This window comes from Choloepus didactylus, chromosome 5 (genome assembly GCF_015220235.1).
Source record: "Choloepus didactylus isolate mChoDid1 chromosome 5, mChoDid1.pri, whole genome shotgun sequence".
Lineage (NCBI taxonomy): Eukaryota > Metazoa > Chordata > Mammalia > Pilosa > Megalonychidae > Choloepus > Choloepus didactylus.
Window position 1 is genome coordinate 131,296,336 of NC_051311.1, and position 18,928 is coordinate 131,315,263.

At 37.1% G+C, this 18,928-nt stretch overlaps 1 protein-coding gene across 1 annotated transcript in view; it reads left to right on the forward strand.

Moving 5' to 3' along the window:
• The window catches only part of DNAH11 (dynein axonemal heavy chain 11), a 415,753-nt gene that overhangs the window by 334,169 nt on the left and 62,656 nt on the right, over positions 1–18,928 (forward strand). Inside the window, 1 exon segment of the mRNA XM_037836873.1 lies at positions 13,101–13,305. Within this exon segment, the coding sequence (XP_037692801.1) occupies positions 13,101–13,305 (205 nt within the window).

Consider the following 18,928-nt stretch of genomic DNA (forward strand, 5'->3'; position numbering starts at 1 on the left):
TGGGGGCCTTTTCTTTTTTCAAGCAATATTAGTTTATTCTTCCTATTAGTGAATGTCTGAGAAGATCGTTGTGATAGATACAGCATGGTCCAAAAGTTGAAGTTCATTAATAATTGGAATGTTGTGGAGTATGAAGTAATGAATACTAATTGCTCCTTTCATGTCTGACAGCTCCCTGTGGCCCAATATATCAGCCCAGACTTTAATTTGGTTCTAGTAATGGTTTCATCAATAGAACATTAAATCTGAGTTTGAGAAGATATACTGTTGAACCTGACCCATGCACTAGATACCACTGTCATAAAATGGCCATAGGCTGACAACGGTTGGATAATTACAAATAATGAAATCTGCCAAACTCCAGACAATCCTAATTTTAAATAAAATATATCTTATCATATCAATCGACAGAAAACATATCTGGGAAGATTTATCAACGTGTACTTTTTCGAAAGCAAATTTACTGGCTTACGTATTAGAGAAGTTGCTGATCTGTGAAGCATCTTCATAAAATTATATCAATGTAATCTTTCAGCTCCCTCCTGAGTATTATTGAAATAATTTCTGAACCTTACTGGAAGATGTATTTCAGCTTGTTTCTGAGCACATAAATATTTAGGGAAAAAAAATGTACATTTCATTCTGTATTTACTTTTCATATTATCATTCTTTTAATAATAGTCTGTTAAGTAGTGTGCCCTAGATAAGAAACTTAAAACTCAGTAAAAGAAACAGCTGTATGATACAATTTTTTTTTTTTTTAAAGAAATAATACAGAGAAGGGAAGACAATATTTTACAGGCATTTACTTTATAATGACTAGGCTTCCTGAAACTTGTGTTAGTATTAACAAGAATTGTTTCAGTTAGCAAGTTTTCAGTTCATTAAATATTATTCTATTGCTGCTCTTGGAATGGATGCCATAGGATTGTATTATGGATGAAAATCAATTTGAATAAAGGCTTTCTAATATTTGGGTAGGATTTGAGATGGGGCCATCTTAAATTAAAAACCAGTGTTGAGCTGGAAATTTATGGTTTTGAAATAAACTCTGGAGAGATGCAGTTCTCTTATTATGTCCCTTGTGGATAAGAATAGTTTATTTTCAAATTAATCTCATATAGCAGAATTCAGCATCTAGTCTCTCCTAATTCTAAGCTCAAAATAAAATTTAATTGCTGAGTAAGACCTCCAACAGTTTTTCTATTCCAAAATTCAATTAAGGTTAAAAACAAAAAGTATAATACGGTAAACAAATAGTGCACACACAAACTCCTTATAGTCATCTCACTAATAGTTGTTTGACTTCATATGAAAATAAGCACTGAACGGGGCTATAGATAATGCTTCTTTAGATCTTTTTCTTTTCTCCAAAAAAAGGTCATCTTCTAAAAAAAAAGGCAAACAAACATACATAGAACCGGAATTTATTTTTGATGCAATCTATAATATTTAAATATGGGTTATTGAATGATATTAGTTATATCCATATCAAAAAGGAAATAATCTGATTTTTGGTTTTAGCTTTCTCTTTTTTTTTTATGTACCAATGGTACCTGTACTCCTGCAACATTTGTCCCTTTTTTTTTTTGTAATTTTAATTGAAGTTTGCTTTTATATGAGAAGGATGTATTGGTTATATGAACTGTTTGAAGCAGTGAGACAATTAACTCATTTCTATTCAGGACTTTCCTTCCTTTCCTTGAACATCTTGCCAGCTGTGCAGCTTTCAGCCAAAACCTTTCTTCAGGAAAAGGGTTTGACCAACTTGCACAGTCCTTCCTGCTGGGGTTGCTAAGTAACAACTCCCCTCTTGCCGTTTGCTACACCTGATCCTTTCGGCTGCGCTCTTGGCCTTAGCTGTTGGAGCTCACAAGTCCAATTTAGAAGCTTTTAATTTTAAACAGCAGGACATGCCGTAAGGCTTTTAGATGTCCATTGAAAAGTTTTTTTTTTCCCCTTCTGATGTGTGAATTTTTTTCTTTTTCAAACGGTGGAACTATATTATTTACTTATCTCAAAACCCAACTACTATCTCTTTACCTTGACAAATGGCTCTGTTGAGGCCTGGACAATGGAATCCCCCTTATTTTACCATGAAAAGATCTCTTTAGCTGTCCTAGAGTGAGAGCCTTCAATATAATAATAACATTTCTTAGGAAATTTTTATCCCCAAAGCATGATAAAGGTTTTGCAAATCTTTTGAACAGAGGCCTACTGCACATTTTCCTAGTAAAGACTCCAATTTGCCACAGTAGTAAATCTTTATTCTAAGTTGAATGTGCTGCATTTCATGTTTGGTTTTAGACAGCAGTAAAAAATGATGGTGTTTGTCCAAGTACTCAGAATATCTGATCACCAGAGAAATTCATTTAGCTTTTTATGATCCAAGACTGATAGCATTTTCAACAATCATTAAACTAAATCTTGAGAACAATTCCAACAAAAATAAAAGAGACTTCCTTGGTTTCCAGATATATCTATTGGGAATAAGAACTCTAGATCATAATTTCCAACTTTAGATTCTGAACTTGGTAACATTCATATAATGCTGCCTCTCCCAAATCACTGAGAATCTGATTTCCTGGTGATGCTGATATTTGGGAGAAATGTTTCCCCATGTCCATCACAGAAGGGCTGGGAAAATGAATCAAGAAATTATTTCCAAGTGTTTTCATATAATTTGTGTATCAGTCCTCTGCAAGAATAATGACCTTCTATGACTTGTAGATATTAGGGATCTTTTCATCCCAGGACACTTTTTGGCTGGGTTTTGAATAAACTTTGAAAGAATTTTGATATTCCCAATGTATCTGATTTTTATGCCAGCCTGACATGTAAAAAGCTGAATTTATACTTAACATACATTTGCAGAAGATTGTCTTTATTATAAAATAATTCATTCAGCTAACTATTGAGCGTTTTGCTTCACTTAAAATATTGTTTTCCTTTCTGAAAGCCAGAAGATAGAAAATATTTACATACATGGAGTGATTTATTTTAAAAACTTTATAAATTAAATAATTCATTTTATGTATATCAGAAATTATAGCTCTTGGATTAGAGGTGGGCACTGCCAAAGTCAATGCTTATTCTCTTTCATAAACAAGGACAAAATTGCTAACCAGAGATCACTGGGCATGTACTATGAGCTGAGTCTTTATGTTTTTTCTCTAGTGGCCATTCACTGGTACTGAATCTACCACATTCTTTCAGTACCCTCTTGTGATTAATGGTAACACAGGTCAACAAATGCTCGGAGTACAGATTGTAGCCATCAGATGGAACAAATTAGCCTGCAATGTGGTGCAGTGAAATGAGCTTTACACTAGGAGTCGAGAGACCCAGGTTCTAGTCCCAGTTCTGCCACTAAGTTGTGTGACCTTGGACAAGTGATAAAGTCTTTGGGTCCATAAAAGGAATCAGATGAATGATCTCTATGGTCCCCTCTTGCTCTAAAATTATAACTCTGCTAGGTGAATGTTTTTACTCTCCCCATGTCCTAGCCAGTTAAACCATAGAGTTTGTACTGGGAAAAATAATTTTATTTCACTCCTGAAACTGCATGATCACCTGCAAACCAGCAACTCTCAGCCAATAAGAAGAGGGAGGAAGAGGAGCTCACTCCCTTGGGGGGATGTATGGAGACCCTTTGGGAAGCAACTCCACCCCAGATTCTGAGATTCTACCCAGGCCCTCTCTGTTTCCTTCTTGATTCTCATTGGGATGCAGTGACAGTAGAGGAAGCAGGGCTGGAAAACGGGTTAGGAACTATAGCCTTAAGAAGGTAGCTGTACCTCTGAGGTTTTGTGTTGGTCTTCACTCTTGCTGTTGCTCCTGAATTTCAGTTTAAGTTCAAGAGACACTGTCTGTTTTGTGTTCTAGAAGTCGTAACTTCTGAATTCGTGTCTTTCACAGAAACCACAAAGTGATTCTATTTGCTTTTCCCACCCTTCTGGTTAAGTCCGTTGTTTTTTTGGATCCTTCAAATCATGAGGGAGTATTAGCAGTCTGTTTAATTTTCCCAAATAGGAGATTAACCAAAAATTAACCTAGTCGCAATGATAAAACCCACTGAGTCATTATGCAATTTTTGTCTTTCATAGATCATAAACACTCCAATTGAGGATAATTTAGTATCCCTAGGAAATTTAAACCTATAAAATAATGTTTCAGAGCAAGATGTAAAAACCAATTTTATAGGCAGACAGCCTACTCATTTCAATCTAAATAGCAGAGTTCCCTCGATTAACTCTGTCTCCTGACAAAGAGAAATCAAACCTGTCCCTCAAGCAGACATGTTTCTAGTTCTTCAACTGGGGTATGTGAATGCATCAGAGTACTTGTAGGTGTGCGTGGGAGAAAGCCACAAAGTCATCCAAGAGGCATCTTGTAGAGCACTGCTCTAACTCAAATATTTGGGGAAATTAAAAAAATTTAACCTTAAAAGTTTTTGTCACCTGTTCCCAGGAAACAAAATTGTTAGAGCTCCCACACCATGTTGGCTGGTCTCATACGTTTTTCTTGAAAGCCTAAAGAGGGGAATGTGGGTATGTATACTGACTGATTGGAAAAATTATAACTTGCTTTTATTGGGAAATCCAGAGGGATTAGCTACAATCACCTTGAGAAGAGACTAATACCGCCAATCGGTGCAATCTTCTAGAGCAACAGCTGGCAAACAGCCTGCTCTGGTGTGACCCATGAGATAGGAACAGTTTTGAAAGGATTGTCAAAAAACAAAAGAAGAATACATGACAGACACCTCTGTAGCCCTCAAAGCCTAGATTATTGACTCCCTATCCCTTTACAGAAAAAGTCTGTCAATCCCTGCTTTAGAGGGGTTTCTCACTGAGGCTGACGTACCTACCGCTTTCAAAAACGAGTTTGTCATCTTACTGGTAGCTTGCTTTGATTTTCATGTACATATACACAAACCCGGCACACAAATCTTAAAATTAACTTCATTTTTTTTTACCTCATGTAATGGGTTGAATGGTGTCCCTCTCCTCCCTCCAAAGATATGTCTATCTGGAATCTCAGAATTTAGAATCAGGACTTTTGCAGATGTAATTAAGACTTCTGCAGATGAATGGGGTCGTCCTGGACTAGGGTAGACACTAAATCCAATGTTGGGTGCCTTTAAGAGACAAAAAAAGAAGCCAAGGAGCCACCAGAACCTGGAAAAGGCAAAGGAAGAGTCTCCCCTAGTGACCCTGGAGCAAGTGTGGCTCTGCTGACATCTCGATTTCAGACATCTAGACTCCAAAGCTGTGAGAGAATAAATTTCTGTTGTTTTAAGCCACCTAGTTTTTGAGCCCTAGTAAACTAAAGACACCCCAGTTCCTGATCCAGCCACAATGAGCTGCCCCTTAAGACAGCAGGAATGAAAATTGTATGCTTGGTTCATTCAGTTGTCTTCATTTAAATTAAAATTTTTCAAGTGTAAACATTTTCAGGTGGGAACATAAGTTAGTGGTTAAAACAGAATGTTTATGAAGTATGAACTTTAACCCTGTGACAACTCATAACCAAAGGAGGGCAAATCCTGAAGGTTATGTCTCTCTAAGACATTCCACAAGGGCAGACTGAATTCAAACCAAGATGGAATGGCAATTAAAAAAATCATAGAATTGACATCTTAACTGTATTTAGTCTTCCAATCCATGAGTAGGGTATGTCCTTCTATTTATTAAGGTCGTCTTTGATTTCTTTTAGAAAGGTTTTGTAATTTTCTGTGTATAGCTCCTTTACAGCCTTGGTTAAATTTATTCCTAGATCTTTGATTCTTTTGGTTGCTATTGTAAGTGGAATTTTTTTCTTGATTTCCTCCTCAGATTGCTCATGACTAGTATATAGAAACAGTACTGATTGTTGTGCATTGATCTTGTATCCTGCCACTTTGCTGAACTCATATATTAGTTCTAGTAGTTTTGTTTGTAGGTTTTTCAGGACTTTCTACACATAGGATCATATCACCTGCAAACAGTGAAAGTTTTACTTCTTTTCCAATTTGGGTGCCTTTTATTTCTTCTTCTTGCCTAATTGCTCTAGTTGGAACTTCCAGCACAATGTTGAATAACAGTGGTGACAGTGGGCATCCTTGTCTTGTTCCTGATCTTAGAGGGAAAACTTTCAGCCTTTCCCCATTGAGCATAATGTTAGCTGTGGGCTTTTCACTTATGCCCTTTATCATGTTGAGGAAGTTTTCTTCTTTTCCTATCTTTAGTGGTGTTTTCATCAACAAAGGATGCTGAATTTTGCCAAATGTCTTTTCTGCATCAATCAAGATGATCATGTGGTTTTTCCCCTTTGATTTGTTTATGTGTGTTCTGTTACATTAGTTGATTTTCTTGTGTTGAACCACCCTTGCATACCTGGAAGAAAATCCACTTGTTCATGGTGTAAAATTCTTTAGTATGTTTCTAGATTCAATTTGCAAGGATTTTATTGTGGATTTTTACATCTATATTCATTAAAGAAACTGGTCTGTAATTTCCTTCTCTTATAGTATCTTTGGCTTTGGTATTAGGGTGATGGGCATCATAGCGTGAGTTAGGTCGATTTCCCTCCTCTTCAATTTTTTGGAAGCATTTGAGCAGGATTGGTACTAACTCTTCCTGGAATTCTTAGTAGAATTCACATGTGAAACCATGTGGTCCTGGACTTTTCTTTCTTGGGAGGTTTTTGATGACTGATTCAACCTCTTTACTTGCAGTTGGTTTGTTGAGGTCTTCTATTTCTTCTCAAGTTATGTTGGTTGGTTGTGTGTTTCTAGGAAGTTATCCATTTCATCTAAGTTGTCTGGTTTGTTGGCATACAGTTGTTCATAGTATCCTCTTAATGTCTCCGTTATTTCTGTGGGGTCAGTCCCCAAAGTAATGTCCCCACTCCCATTTCTGATTTTGTTTATTTGCATCCTCTCTCTTTTTTTCTTTGTCAGTCTAGCTAAGGGTCCATCAGTTTTATTGCTTTTCTCAAAGAACCAACCTGGTTTTGTTGATTCTATTTTTGTTGTTGTTGTTCTCAATTTCATTTATTTCTGCTCCAATCTTTGTTATTTCTTTCCTTCTGTTCGCGCTGGGGTTAGTTTGCTGCCCTTTTTCTAGTTCCTTCAGGTGTGCAGGTAAGTTCTCAGTTTTTGCTCTTCTTTTGTAATATAGGCATTTAGAGCAATAACTTTCCCTCTCAGCACTGCCTTTTCTGTATCCCTTAAGTTTTGATATGTTGTGTTCTCATTTCCCCAAAATGATTTATAGATTCAACACAATACCAATCAAAATCCCAACAATTTACTTTGCAGTAATAGAAAAACCAATAATCAAATTTATTTGGAAGGGCAGGGTGCCCCAAATAGATAAAGACATTTTGAAAAAGAAAAATGAGATTGGAGGTCTCCCACTTCCTGACTTAAAAGCATATTACAAAACTACAGTGGTCGAAACAGCATGGTACTGGCATAAAGATAAATACATTGACTGATGGAATCTAATTGAAAGTTTATAAATAGACCCTCTCATCTATAGACAATTGATTTTTGATAAGGCAGCCAAGTCCACTCAACTGGGACAGAACAGCCTATTCAACAAATGGTGCTGGGAGAATTGGATATCCATATCCAAAAAATTGAAAGAGGACCCCTGTCTCATACCTTATATAAAAATTAACTCAAAATGAATCAAAGACCTAAACATTAGTGCTAAGACCATAAGACTTTTAGAAGAAAATGTAGGGAAAGATCTTGTGGTAGGAGGTGGTTTCCTAGACCTTACAGTCAAAGTGCAAGCAATGGAAGAAGAAATAAATGGGATCGTCTCAAAATTGAATACTTTTGTGCATCAAAGGACTTGGTCAAGAAAGTAAAAAAGCAGCATACTCAATGAGAGAAAATATCCAGAAACCACATATCCAATAAAGGGTTAATATCTAGAATGTATAAAGAGATCCTACAACTCAACAACAAAAATACAACCCAATTAAAAAATGGGCAAAAGACATGGATAGACACTATTCCAAAGAGGAAATGCAGATGACCAAAAAGCATATGAAAAGGTGCTCAACTTCACTAGTTGTTGGGGAAATGCAAATCAAAATCACAATAAGACACCATTTCACACCTGCTAGAATGGCCATTATAAAAAACAAACAAACAAACAAACAAAAAACACAGACAACTACAAATGCTAGAGAGGATGTGGAGAAATAGCTACACTTATTTACTGTTGGTGGGAATGTAGAATGATGGAACCACTCTGGAAGGCAGTTTGGCTGTTCCTCAGGAATTTGAGTATAGAATTGCCATATCGTCCAGCAATCCCTTCACTGGGTATATACTTGGAAGAGCTGAAAGCAGGGACATGAACAGACATTTGCACACCGATGTTGATAGTGGCATTATTCATGATTGCCAATAGATGGAAAGAGTCCAAATGTCTATCAACTGATGAGTTAATAAGCAAATGTGGTATATACTTATGATGGAACATTATGCATCTGTAAGACAGAATGAAGTAAAGATGCATGCAACAACATGGTTGAACCTTGAGGACATTATGTTGAGTGAAATAAGCCAGAAACAAAAGGTCAAATACTCTATGGTCTCACTAATATAAACCAATTATAATGAGCAAACAGTTAGAGTTAAAATTTGAGAGCATTGGTTATTAGAAGATAGAAAGAGAATAGAGATTGGGTAATTGATGCTTAAGGAGTACAGAACATTTAATAAGGTTGATTGTAAATGTTCAGAAATGGATAACACAATACTGGGTGATAGCACAATATTGTAAGTAAAATGAACAAAGCTGAGTGTGAGTATGGTTGAAAGAGGAAGGCTAGGGTCGTGTATATCATCAGAAGGAAAGCTAGCAGATAAAAATGGGCGCTATATAGCTTGACAAAACCTAGATTGGACAATGACAGTGGCTAACTGTACAAATATAAGAAAGTTTTTACATGAACTAGAGCAAATGTATGTCACTGTCACAAGGTATTAAAAATGGAATGGTATATTAAAAATAGAACTTAGGTTTATAGTTAGTAGTAACATTGCAATATTTTGTTATTAATTGTAACAAAGGCAAAATACCAAAACTAAATGTCAATAAAAGAGGTGATATAAAGGAGGTATATGGGATTGTTTTTTCTTTCTTTTCAGAAGAAATGGGAATGTTTTCATATAGATTGTGGTGGTGAATGCCTAACTATGTGATTATACCAGGAGTGATTGTACACTTGGGATGGATTGAATGGTATGTGAATAAAACTGTTTGAAAAAAGACCATAGAATGTAAACAGTAGTTTATTTAAAGTATGGGTTTTGTTATCGTAGAGGTGCAAGTGAGTATAAACTTTGGTATCTCTTATGTGTGAGAACTCCAGGCAGTAATTACATAAAACCTTCACTCTTGATGTTTTCTTTAAAAGCTATTCATGCAAATCTTGAAATGGAGTCTGGGCTTAGAATAGTATATGAACAACACCAGCAAATTAAGATTTTCTTGGCGCTACTTGTACGATCACTTTTGCAAACTCTTGGAAAGGGAAACTCACATACATAATGGGAGAACTTCTGATGTTGCCCTCTGTGGTAGATATGGTTGAATATATTTTCAATCAGAAAGAAGCAGGATAAATGGTTTCTATGTTGAATAAGACCATCCCGTGACACACCTCAATATGTTCAAAAGATGAGTACTAACCTCTGAGAAACTACAGTTAACATGGTTACTTACCTTCTGGATCAATAAGAGTCCAAATGTCAATGACTTCACCTCTTGATAGATCTTTATTCTTTTGGTTTGTTTGTGTTCTGTAAACACCATTAGTGAGAAATAATTCACATACCATGTAATTTGCCCATATAAAGTGTACAAATTAATTGGTTTTTAGTATATTCAGAGTTGGGCAACCACCACCACAGTCAATTTTAAAACCTTTTAATTACCCGGAAAGAAACTCTGTACCCTTTAGCTATCAACCCCAATCTCCTCATTCCCTCCCCCACCCCAGCCCAAGGCAACCACGAATCTACTTTCTGTTTCTATAGATTTGCCTGTTCTGCGCATTGCATATAAATTGAATCATACACTCTGTGGCCTTTTGTGTCTGGCTTTTTTCACTTAGTGTAATGTTTTCAACGTTTCTCCATGTTGCAGCATGTATCATTTCTTCCTTTTTATGCCCAAATAATATTCCGTTGTATGGATATACCACATTTTGTCTATCCATTTATCAGTTGATGGACATCTGGGTTGTTCCCACGTTTTGGCTATTTTAAAAAATGCTGCTAAAAACATTTGGATACAAGTTTTTGTATAAACATATGTTTGCCTTCCTCTTGGATATATATCTTGGAGTGGAATTGCTCAGTCCAATGGTAACTCTGTGTTTACATTTTGAGGAACGACCAAACTATTTTTTTTAACATGGTTGCACTATTTTCTATTCCTACCAGCAGGGTGTGAAGGTTCTGGTTTCTTCACGTCCTCACCAAAACTTACTATCTGACTTTTTTATTATATCCATCCTAGTGGGTATGAAGTGGCATCCCATCGTGGTTTTGATTTGCATTTCCCTGGTGGCTAATGCTGTTAACCATCTTCTCATAGGCTTATTTACAGCAGTCTGTATATCTCCTTTGGAGAAATGTCTATTCAGATCCTTTGCCCATTTTTTAATTGGGTGGATCTTTGTTTTTTAAATGCCTGTCATATAGTAGGTACTTGATATATATTTATTGACTGGATAAAGAAAGGAATGAATGAATCAGTATATAAAATTTTATGCCCATAGTACCTGTTATTATAGGTAGAATAATACCAAGGCAATACCAAGTAGCCAATACAAGACCCTACTTGTCCTGGTAATTGCCTTCTGTCCAGTGCTTAGAAGTCTGTCTGACAGCCTGGAGTGGTGTGGTGTTCGGTAAGCGTTTTTTGAATGAATGAGTGTTTGTTTGCAATGTGTTTCATGATTAAAAAAAAAAAAGGGAAATTTTCAATAAGAGATATGATTATTTTAATGAACATATTATCAACGGGGAAACATGTACACATGTGTAAACAGATGGTGCCAGATCCATGACCTGCAAAATGAGGATTCATGTTGGATATACTGGTGGCTACTGCCTGGCTCATTTAAAACACTTGGGCTGTGGTTCATCTTTTAATGTTCTCAGTGTTTCTTTTAAAAACAGTGATATGACTACTCATCTTTAAAAAAAAAATTTAAGGGGTATGTTACTGTACAGATATACATTGCTAGTTAAACTGCTATTTTCCATCCTGGAGAAAATTTAAAGGGAGGATATCCTGACAATGAAAAAACAAACTGAAACTGGATAAAGTGAATGAATTCACACCATTCGACTTAATGATAAGTAGTGTCTCCCAAAGTTGGGATGTTTGGCAGCTCTCTTTCAAGTTAGACAGTAAATCAGCAACTGTGAAGATTTTTCTTGCAAATGCAAGATCACCACAATGGAAACAAAATTTTGAGAGTTGGATGAAGGCAAGTCACCAGTCTGATCAGTCTGTTTAGATTCCTAGTTCGTTTCCAAGTGATTAAAGTTTTAGTGATTTAAGCAAATTATCATCTATCTTTATACACTAAAAAAGTGGTTTCACAAAAATTCCTCCAGTAAAATAGAGTGCCCAGTGGATCAGAGGCCCTTTTCACCATGTAACAAGATGACTTCATCTCAGAGCAAGACACAATTATACAACTTCCACTGGTAACAATCTAAAACATTGCCATATTACAACATTCTGGGTAACTCTCCTCAATTTAAAAAAAAAAAAACCAAACAGCAAACACTGTTTGTTGCAGATATTGTGACATTTTGATAAAAAGGAACATTGCCCAAATGCTGAATTTACTCAGCTTTCCAAAATTAATAAATTGAATGAAATAACATCTCACCCATAAACCAGTGAGTCAGGAAATAAATACTTTTTCTAGGGATTATTTAAGATTTTACCTTTAAATTTAAAATATTGCAGACTTTGAATAACATTCTATTATATTATGATACTTCTACAGTTAAAATATTTTATACTCCTGATAGGGAAGAATTCAGAATTTTCATGAGTTTTTAAGATAACATAGGAAACTGAGAAGACACCCTTTGCTCAGCCATGCTCCTAGGCCTCTTCTGTGATTTTTCATTCATATGAAGTTTGGACCTCTGGCAGAAAAGTTTGAGACGTTCCAGTATTCACGGTTCCTGTCTGTCTGTCTGTCTAATGTGTGGGAAAAAAAAAAAAGCGCCCCCCGCTCACCCCCACCACCACCTTTGTTGGATCTGTCTTGCAGGCTCCTGGTAGGTAAAAGATCACAAGGTAGGCTGGGATTTTTAAATACAATTAAGGTAACTATTTACAGAAATAATTTACAAGGGAAAGAGATAAGCTACTAGAGTTGTTGAGGCTCCCAAGGATTAGCAATGAAGTTCCAACTTTTGCTTCTTTTTGTCCCCATGCCAAATCTCAGGAAAAGTGACTCCGATTGGAACAGCTTGAATGCAGAGCTCATTCCTGGTCCCATGACCAGGGAAGCTGAAATGCAAAACGCAAACAAGACTGTTGAGAGCCCACCCATGTACTAATGGGGCCGGTTAGAATATCCCATAGATGCATTTCGCAAAGGGAGCATCTTACACCTCAGTTATGAGCCAATGCAAAAAGTATTGGAAAGTAACTTGAGGTATATATGTAGTACATATATACATACACATATATAGTAACATAGACATGCATACTTTATTTTATCCTTAGAGAACAGCAATGTAATCTCTAATCATAGAAATTATAATGGAAGCCAGTGCTTCTTGTTATTGGTCCTTAAATGATTTATTGTATTTAATTCTTAGAGCAACACTATGAGGTGAGTACTGCTATTACCACCTTTTTATATATGAGGAAACTCAATCAATAGTTTATCCCTCCTATACTTTATGAGATTTGGTGGTAGGTGAAAAATCCGGAATCACCTAGTCTTACAACCTAGGTACATTGTCAGAATGCAGGAATACAGTGACATCTTATTATCGATTGTGGTTTGTGGGAATCTCTTGAATGTCTGCATTGTGCCCCTTTTAGGTATATCAGGATTGGAGATAAAGAATGTGAATTTAACGAGAACTTTCGCCTTATCCTTCACACAAAACTGGCAAACCCTCACTACAAGCCAGAATTACAAGCCCAGACAACCCTCCTCAATTTCACAGTCACAGAAGACGGCCTGGAGGCCCAGCTGCTGGCAGAAGTTGTCAGTATTGAAAGGCCAGATTTGGAGAAACTGAAGGTAAAGAATTTTAAATTGCCCACCAACTCTTATTAAGCAACTGGTTTTTTGCACATTATACTGCTAGACATAGGAATAGAAGATAGGATTCCTGCCCTCCAGGAGCTTGTAATCTCATTGAGAAAAATGAGAATGTATGTGAAAAGTTAAAAAAAAAAAAAAATTCAAAGTTACTCCTGATAAATGCTGGGCAATTACTGCTGTGCCACAGAAAGGTGAAGGCCTAGGACAAGCCCAGAGGCTTATCAGTTATGGAAAACAAAGGTACAGAGGCAGGAATGTGCCTTGATAAGTTAGCTGATAATATTCAAACCAATTTAGCCAGTGCCAATGAATGAAAGAGTAAAAGAGTAAGGTTGGAAAAATTAAGTGGCTTGATGCTGGTGACAAATTGTATTTAAAGAGAAATTTATGGTTTTAAGTACATTTATTATAAATAATATTGAAAACTATTAAATTCATTATTGAATGTAGGAAACAAGAAAAGAATATCAGAGTAAGCCTAAAAAATGTAGAATGGTGTCAATAATAAAGGTAAAAACAGAAAATAGAGACACAGTAGAGAAGATTAATGAAATAAAAAACTGGTTCTTTGCGGGGGGGGGACTAAGGTAGTATTTCTCCCTCTAGAAGGATCAGTTAAAAATAAGAGAGGCAGATAAACAATATTAAGAAGAAAAAAGGACACATAATGGCACATAGAGATTAAAATACATAAAAGAATACTATGCCCAACTTGGTAAAGATAAATTTGAAAATTGAAATGGTAGAATTCTGTGGTTTGGAAATTAAAGAGAATTTATTTATTGACTTGGGCAAGTTCGATGATACTACTTCATAAAATTTTTAGATGAAATATACTTGGAATTTAAACAGAGATCCTTATTTCAGCTGTTAGAAATCTGCAGATTACATTTATAAAACCAAGAGTTTTCTTCCCACAGGTGAGCACCATTATTCACATTTCAAAAAACTGATCTGGAATGCTGTTTGTTAATGTAGATCAGGGGTCCGCAAACTGTGGCCCCTGGGCCAAATCTGGCCTGCCACTTGTCTTTGTGAATAAAGGGTTGCTGGAAATCAGCCATGCTCATTCATTACATATGATCTGTGGCTGCTTTGCATCACCATGGCAAAGCCAAGTAGCTGCAACCGAAAACATGTGGGCTGCTTTGCAGAGTTTTCACAGAGCAGGCCTGCCTGGTCTCCTTCGAAAGGCCTGCTGACAAGTTTGGCCCTTGGTTGGTAGCTGGGGACTAAGATTTCAAGAGTCTTCTCACCATTTGCTAACTGATCAGAGTGGTTCACTGTGCCTAAACTGCTTATGCAAACAATATGCTTTATATTGAGCACCTGCTTTCCTTCTGAATGTCTAGAGTTGGACTTGTGCTAGGCAGAGGATGGCTACGTAATCACACCCCAGTAAGGACCCCGGGCACTGAGTCTCTAATGAGCTTTTCTACTTGGTAACACCTCAGTGTGTTGCTACAACTTGTGGAGGAATTAAGCATGCCCTCTGTAACTCCAAGGGGAGATGACTTTTGGAAGCTTGTGCCTGGTTTTCCCCAGTTTCGCCCCATGCACCCTTTCCCTTTGTGGGATTGTGCTTTGTATCATTTCACTGTGATAAATCATGGCCGTGAGTACAACTATATACTGAATCCTGTGAATCCCCCCAGCAGATCATTAAACCTGGGGGTGGTCATGGGGATCCCCTACACACCTACAAAGGTAAAAATATTAGTATTTGACTATTTACAGGAAAAGTTTGCAATTCTTGGTATCCATCATTGGTTCTCAAAGTGTGGTCCCTGGGCCAGCAGCATCACCATCACCTGGGAACATCTAAAATGTGAATTCTCAGGCTCCACCCAGGTCCCACTAAATAAGAAACTTTGAGGGGGTGGGCCCAGCACTCTGTGTTTTAACAAGCCCTGAAGTGATTCTGACGCATGCTCAGACTCAATTGAAACTGCTTTCACTTGAATATACTGCTGTACCAGTGAAGAAGCAGTACAAATCCAGGAGATGAAGGCTGGGTGTGAGCGGACACCGCTCCTTGGGGCCTCCCTGCAGGCCTCACTGCTGACCTTCAGTGGCAGCTCGGTCTGCCTGGAGTGAGTGACCCACCAGGTCAGGGCTCAAGGGCCCATGGGCTTGCTGCCTTGTGTACTGCCACGCTGGAGGAGGGACGTGTCCATATTCCAGCACCAGATTAACATATCTGTAAGCAGTTTTGTCATAGTAAACATACTTCTCCATGTTTTCTTTATTCCAAAAGGTTTGGCACTCTATTTTTACCTTTTATAAATAAAACTTTCAAATGTACACAAATTAAAGAAATTAGTTAAAAACCTCCATGGGTGTTTTAGATCTCCTGGAATTAATGTCAGTTCAGTGCCAGTGCCCAATAATCCCTGAAATGTCTAATCATTTCCTTTTCACCAGTGCACAGTTAACCTGGTGATGGTCTGTAGGTCTCGTTGGGGAGGGCTGGGAGGAAGATTAAAGTTTTGGCAGTGCACAGGGTCCTTCCCCTAGGGCACATGGCCTTCCCCTCCTTCAAGGAGTCCTGGGTCCGTAAACTATCTCAAGTTTTGGAATTGATTGAGGGTCTGTAACTCTCTGTTTTTGTGATTCAAGTTCAATTTTTGTCCACTTGACCTGGAACTCTTCTGCTTATACAGATCAAGTAAGAATTTAGTAGACTGCCCACCTATTTCACTTCTAGGTACCCCATGATCTACTAGCCAATGCCATCAGTCTCTGCGAGTCAGACAATTTTGACTGCTGCTTTGAGCCTTCTGTCCATTATGGTAGCCACACCACCTTGTCTTTGGGGATCAAGTGCCACCAGTTGGCTCCTGCCAACCCAGGATCTGATCAGCCTCATTGTGTTTAAGGATCCAAGCTCTGTGGCAGCAGTTCCCACAGTAGTATCTGACCTGCAGAGAAAAGCAACCACAGAGCTCTTCAAGGATGATGGAGCTAGACTCACAAATTTATTCCTCACAGTCCTGGTAAAAGGTGTATCCTCTGGACTTTCTGGGGTGGTTTGAGCAGGTCTTACCTCTCTCCTTTGTTGATTGTATATACAATCAACCATAGCTGCACCCAATTGACTAATTATTTAAATGCACAAAATACCCTCAAAGTAACAACTGGGCCAGTGCTTGCTTAACCAAACAATTGGACACCATAACCTAACCAAGCTGACACATGGAATTAATCACCCCCCCCCCAATTTTTATCGCAAGTATTTTAAAAATGTTTTGTCATTTTATTTTGGAATAATTTTAGATTTACAAAAAAAGTTGCAAAGATATCACAGAGAGTTCTTGTATATACTCCTAACCTCTAACCCAATTTCAGTTTCCCCCAATGTTATCATCTTTGGTTTTTTGGAGACCTATAGAAATATTTATTGAAAGTGCAATTCTGCTTCAGTATAATTCAGTGCCACTCATTAAGAAGTTGTGACTTATTTCCCCATTTTTATAATGGCTGTATTGAGATATAAGTCACATACCATAAACTTCACCTTTTAAAATATATAATTCAATGTGATTTTTTTGTATATTCACAGAATTATGTCACCACCACCACAATCAATTTTAAAAGTTTCATCACCCTAAAAGAAACATAGCTGTCTCCCCCCATTCTCCCCTCACCCAAGCCCCTAGTAAACACTTTCTGTCTCTATGGATGTATTAGTTAGGGCTCTCTAGGGAAACAGAATCAATGAGAGGTGTCTCTGATTATCAAATTGTAAAAGTGACTCACGCAACTGTGGGTAAGCACAAGTCCAAATTCTGTAGAGCCATCAACAAACTGTCAACTCCAAGGAGGATGTCCGATGAACTCCTCAGGAAACGAACCGGCAACTTTGACAAACTCCTCAGGAAATGCTTCCCTGGGCAGCCGAAGAAGTAGTGAAGGTCCTCTGTCTGGCTTATGAGTCTTCAACTGATTAATTGGATCAAATCCAGCCAATTGCATTCTCTCATTGTGGAAGGCATGCCTTTTGGTGAGTCATCAGTCACAGCTGCAGTCAATTGACTGATGATCCAATAAACCAGCCTGTTGGTTTATTAACCAGCCTCAAACATCCTCACAGCAATTGTTAGGCCAGTGTTTGCTTGACCAGACAGCTGGGTCACCCGGCCAAGTTGACACATGAACCTAACCATCACAATGGATTTGCCTATTTTAGACATTTCATATAAATGGAGTCATATGATATGTGGCCTTTTGTGTCTGGCTTTTTTCACTTGGCATAATGTTTTCAAGATTCATCCATGTTGTAATATATTAGTTCTTCATTCGTTTTTATAACTAATAATAATCCCACTCTATGGATATATATTTTATTTTATCCATTCATCTGTTAAGAGACCTTTGGGTTTTTTCTACAGTTTGGTTATTATGAGTAATGCTGCCACAAACATACACAGATGTTTGTGTGGACATATGTTTCATTTCTTTTGGGTATATTCCTAGGAGTAGAATTGCTGTATCATATGGTAACTCTGTATTTTACACTTTAAGGAACTGCCAAACTGTCTCCATAGCAGCTGTACCATTTTACAATCCTACCAGTAATTTATGAGTGTTTCAATTTCTACACCTCCTTACCCAAATTTTTTGTTATAACTTTTTGATCATATCCTCCCTAGTGCATATGAAGTGGTATTTCATTATGGTTTTGATTTGCCATTTGTCTGATGACTAATAATGTTGAGTTTCTTTTCATGTGCTTATTAGCTATTTGCATATCTCCTCTGGAAAATGTTTATTCAAATTCTTTTTTAAAAAATATTTGTTGTGGTAGCATACATTTAACTCAAAATTTCCCATTTTAATCATTTTCATGGGTACAATTCAGTGATGTTAGTTACATTCACAATATTGTACTGCTATTGCCACCATCCATTACCAAAACTTCTTTATCATCCTGAACAGAAACTCTGTTCCCATTAAGCAATAACTCCTCAATCCTCTGCCCAACCCTGGCACTCAGTAACCTGATCTACTTTCTATCTCTGTGAATTTGCTTAGTTATTTCGTATTTGTTAAAGCATACATTATTTGTCCTTTCTGGCTTCTAGCACTTAACATGAAGTCTTCAAGGTTCATCCATATTGTAGGATGTATCAGTTCCTCATTTGTTTTTATGGATGAATAGTATTCCACTGTATGTATATGCCATGCTTTGTTTATCCATTCATCTGTTGGTGGGCATTTGGGTTACTTCAAATTTGTGGCTACGTGAAAAATGCCACAATGAACATTGGTGTTCAAATATCTGTTCATATCCCCATTTTCAATTCTTTTGGATATAGAGCTAGAAGTAAAATTACTGGGTCATATGGTAATTATATGTTTAATTTTCTGAGGAAGTGCCAAGCTATTTTCCACAGTAGCTGCATCATTTCATATTCCCACCAACAATGTACTAGGGTTCCTATTTCTCCATTTTTTACTTTCAGTTTGTATTTTTTTGTTTGTTTGTTTTTTAAACAATATCCATCCTAATGAATGTGAACTGGTATCTTACTGTGGTTATTGAGTGATAGGAGTTCTTTACATATTCTGGATGCTCTAAAGCCTTATCAAATATGTG